At 31.6% G+C, this 4,269-nt stretch overlaps 1 protein-coding gene across 2 annotated transcripts; it reads right to left on the bottom strand.

Moving 5' to 3' along the window:
• Positions 1-2,373: 2,373 nt before the first annotated feature.
• Positions 2,374-4,031, bottom strand: LOC100572413. Of its 2 annotated transcripts, none has more exons than XM_003241179.4 (2): positions 3,349-4,031; positions 2,374-2,706 (listed from the first exon to the last, which is right to left on the bottom strand). In XM_003241179.4, exons 1-2 carry the CDS (start codon positions 3,787-3,789, stop codon positions 2,434-2,436), a joined length of 714 nt encoding a protein of 237 aa, XP_003241227.1. In that variant the 5' UTR covers positions 3,790-4,031; the 3' UTR covers positions 2,374-2,433. The 2 variants fall into 2 exon arrangements, with proteins under 2 accessions (XP_003241227.1, XP_003241226.1); XM_003241178.4 differs by having other exon boundaries at positions 3,418-4,031.
• Positions 4,032-4,269: the final 238 nt, after the last annotated feature.

The following is a 4,269-nucleotide window of genomic DNA, read 5'->3' as shown; positions in this document are numbered from 1 at the left end:
CACCATATATATTAACAAAATACAAATCAGTAATTACACAAATCCCAACGGGACGGAATGCAATAAAGCTACAAAACTATTTTAATCGTATTTTGTGGAATTACCTATACTGCGAGTATAATTAGAGAAAACGAGTGCGTCGTGCCATCTTCGCGGTCAGTCTGCGTTGATTGTAGACACTAGATACGCCGAATCTTATAATTTATATATATTATGTTGTAAATGTTCAATATGTTTAACAATTATTTCCCGGTTCCTTATTATATCATAATCTCACAACAACAATAAATTATGATATTATATTATAATATATTTATATTTCATTATGTCATAGCAGTTTAATATATCCAAACTTGTTATATTATATTAATACAAATAATTAAATAAATCTGTTTTTGAATTTTTAATAAATATAATTAGGTAGGTATTATGGAAATATTAAGGTAGTAATATTATAGTAGTACCTACTATGATGTCAGCGCACCATTTGTTTTCTCACCCACGCGCAACATGGAAAATTTATGTTTAGCAAAAGGCAGAACTAACCCTATATTGTTATTTTTAATATTAGAGTAAATTCACCTATAATAATCAAAATTTAAGTTAAGAACATATTACCTGTGTCCCTACGTAAGCTTTTTCACGATATTTTAATTTTCATAAAAATTGTAGGAGTATTTTTGAATTGTATTAATTAACGCTCATAACTTACATAAAAATGAAAATATCATAAAATAGCCAATGTAGGGACACTGCAGCTAATGTTCTTAACTTAAAGTTTTAAAATAGGTGAATTCACTGATTTCACCGTAATATTTAAAGTAATAACATAGGGTTAGTTTTGCTAAATGTAAATTTGCGATGTTGTGTGCGTAGTGCGTGGGTCAGATAAAACGGAATTTTTGTAAAAATGTTTACGTAACTGTTTTAAAAAAAAATTATAAAGATATTAAGAGGACATCGCACTTGCATGTGCGATCTCTGTCTTACACACGTAAAAGGCATAAAAAACACTTATACGCAGTCTTAGAAGATCTCGCTCAGTTTTGGCTCCAGAGTAAAACTACCTACCTATATATAAAATTGAATTGTAACGATATTTCTGAGGGCTTTTTTTCCATTATTTCCAATATAACATTCATTATATCGTTTAGAAATATCAACTATTTCAACATTTTTTAAATGTTCTTGTCTTCTAAAATATTTTCATCTTATAATTTTGTAATAGGTGTTTTTATTCTGTTACCGAAATTAAGTGAGTTCTACTCATACTGCGTAAACGTGTTATGACTATATATCGTACGTGTGTACTCATAAGACGGTGACAACAGGTGCGACGTCCTCTTAAATAATGTGGATGATAATGGTAATATGTGTAGGTAAGCACCTGTGGTAATGTGAAGATAGATTGTGCATACAATATATACGTATTTACTATTTATTTATTTTTACTTGTATATTATTTACTATTTATATATTGCGTACACATTCTAAATTACCACCTTCTCATATATTTATATATGTGTGGATACGGATAAACACACACACTTATATAATATATAAATATATATTTGAGGATTTAATTATATAATGAATTAACTTACCCTAATTCGACTCCAGGCTTATTATGTATTTGATGTGCGAAGGAAGAAGAAATAGGTTTAATATTGATTTAATTATAATATTATTAGTATTAATTGAGAACACAAATGATATATTAAACATATTTAAAATGTACATTTATTATTAATAAAGCACACAAATATTAAGTATACTGGGATATATATTATATCCCTCATCACGTATGACCGCCACCGATGGTCGATGGGTAATCGTCCGAGCCGATGAAATAGTTTATTTTACAAAGAAAAAGGGTACAATATAGTATATGACCACGCATTGGCGCAAATATGTGGAGGCTTGGGGGGGACTTAATACCCCCACATTTCTGCCAAGTTCCCCAGTTCAAAAGTCAGTAATTAGTACTGAGCATATATAATTTTTAGAAAATATTATAGGAGGGGCTTTAGTCCCCCCCCAAAATAATTTGTCTATTTCCGCCTATGTGACCACGTATTATAATATGAACATCTGTGTGGATGTGTACCTATACATTATACAATATTTTAATTTAGGCATATGTTAGTATGTTAGGGTTATGAGTTATGACACTCTTCTTATAATAATATATTTATGAAGAGTGGCTATCATTACACACCACAATTCATAATTCGACTAATATTGATGTGCTGATAAATTACATAAATTGCCAATAATTAGGTACCTACCGGCTATGGTAATTAGGATTATAGATTTTATGTAAAAGTTTATTTAAACTAAATTACAAAAATATAAATCAAAATAGTATTAAAATTTATTGAAATAATTTAAAATTTAGGCAAGTACATTTTATAAATATTTTTAAAATTATTTTTATTTATGATGTTCCTCTAGCGCCTTTTCGAATTGTTCGATTATTGTTAGAAAATCGTCATCGGCCCGGCTGGCCACAACGATTGTGTCTCTAATAGACACGGGACGTGGTTTCCAGTGGCGATGACTGCTTTCGTCGTTGGCCGTAGCCACAACCTTCTCGTCGGCGTCTGGCTGCTTGCATTGGGCAGACTGTTTTTTTATCTCTTTTTCAACAGCCATACGCTTTTCGGTAAGTTGGGCCAAACTGTTATTATAACGACATAGTGACTCCTATATATAGCAATTATATAATTTATATTATTATGAATTAGCTCCTATTACTTGACTTGGCCCGGGAAAAAACAAACAAATATAAAATATGGCGCTATATATTGTTTTATCTCGATTTCAGTTCACGTGTGAGTCGGTGGCGGTGTACCTCGCTTAATGAACTTATTCAACCGAGATGGGAAATCCCCATAGCTGTTTCTGATTAGATATAGCATTTGGTATATTTTCGAGATTTTTTAAAACTATTCTATACATTTTACTGATATTATAGTGATATTTCTAAGAATAATCTTTGAAATTTTCGTCAAAATTGGTCGAATAGTTTTTGAGCACCTAGAGAAGCTACCGACCTACATTAGTTTATAATATATTATAATATGATATTATAGATTTTATAAAAGTTGCTTTTATTTCTGTAATCAATGGCATCTTTATATGAATAAACAAATAAAATATATTTGAATTTTTTGTACGAAAGATCGGTATTAAAGAATATATTGAAAATAGAACATGACTAATATCTAATTAATTTCTAACAGCGCGAGTGATAGGTACGCAAATGTATGTTGTTATAAAATACCTAGGTACATATCCGAACCCCACGTATAGAAATATTTAATAACAATAATCATCTGCACTGACTTCGAATTCGTTCATAATTTTTTCCAAATTATCGCAATAATCGTTAACGAGCCGGATTAATGACATTACATTCGGATGTTGTAAGTCCAGTTCGGCGCACATGCGTTCCATAAGCTCTCGGGCCCACCGGTCGTCCTCTCCATCGTCGATCGCGTTTCCTTCGTCGTCCACTTTGACGTCCCCTTCGTTAAGGACGTAGACGCCCCTCTGCATCATGGCATAAATTGTGTCTTTGGACACAGTCACTGTTTTCACATTTCTCGCTGCGTCCTCCTCGTCTTTAAACAATTGCAGCCTCGACCATCGTGTACTAAGGGGGGTAGGCCTTGATTTCGGGCCAATGCCGCCATCGTTTTCACTTTCCGCGGGATCCGCGTTCAGTAGGAATAGCGCTAAGGTCCCAGACAACACCGTGATAACCAATAATATTTCCAACCACATAATAACGAGAATAATATCGATCTTTGCGTCCTGTTTCAAAATTATTAACGGCGATCTATGACGGTATAACCTATTTGGTTCGTCTATATTATAATCATTTTGGTTTCGGTTAGTAAAAATGGAATATTTTCATCGTTTAAGCACTAGCGCATGGCATAACAACGCACACAGTGATAAAAACCCAATGTAGGTTCATAAATAAAATCTATATTGCTATGGTTTTCTCTTTATAGTAAACTTTAATAATGTGATACTGGCTCTAAGTCTCCAACAAAGAAAAATTGTTGATTAATTTGGTTTTGTTTTAATAATAATATAGGTAGGTACATCGTACATGAAAAGACTTGTAGATATATTATGTATTTTGAAATATAATTTAAATACATTTAAGATTTTAGTTTTTCTCAAACTTCATTAAAATTTTTTATATCATACTTCTTAAAAAACTTATGAGTAGGCTGTTTCTTTTTAAGTTTTTTC

Source organism: Acyrthosiphon pisum, chromosome X (genome assembly GCF_005508785.2).
Source record: "Acyrthosiphon pisum isolate AL4f chromosome X, pea_aphid_22Mar2018_4r6ur, whole genome shotgun sequence".
NCBI lineage: Eukaryota > Metazoa > Arthropoda > Insecta > Hemiptera > Aphididae > Acyrthosiphon > Acyrthosiphon pisum.
This window is presented reverse-complemented; position numbering and strand designations above follow the sequence as displayed.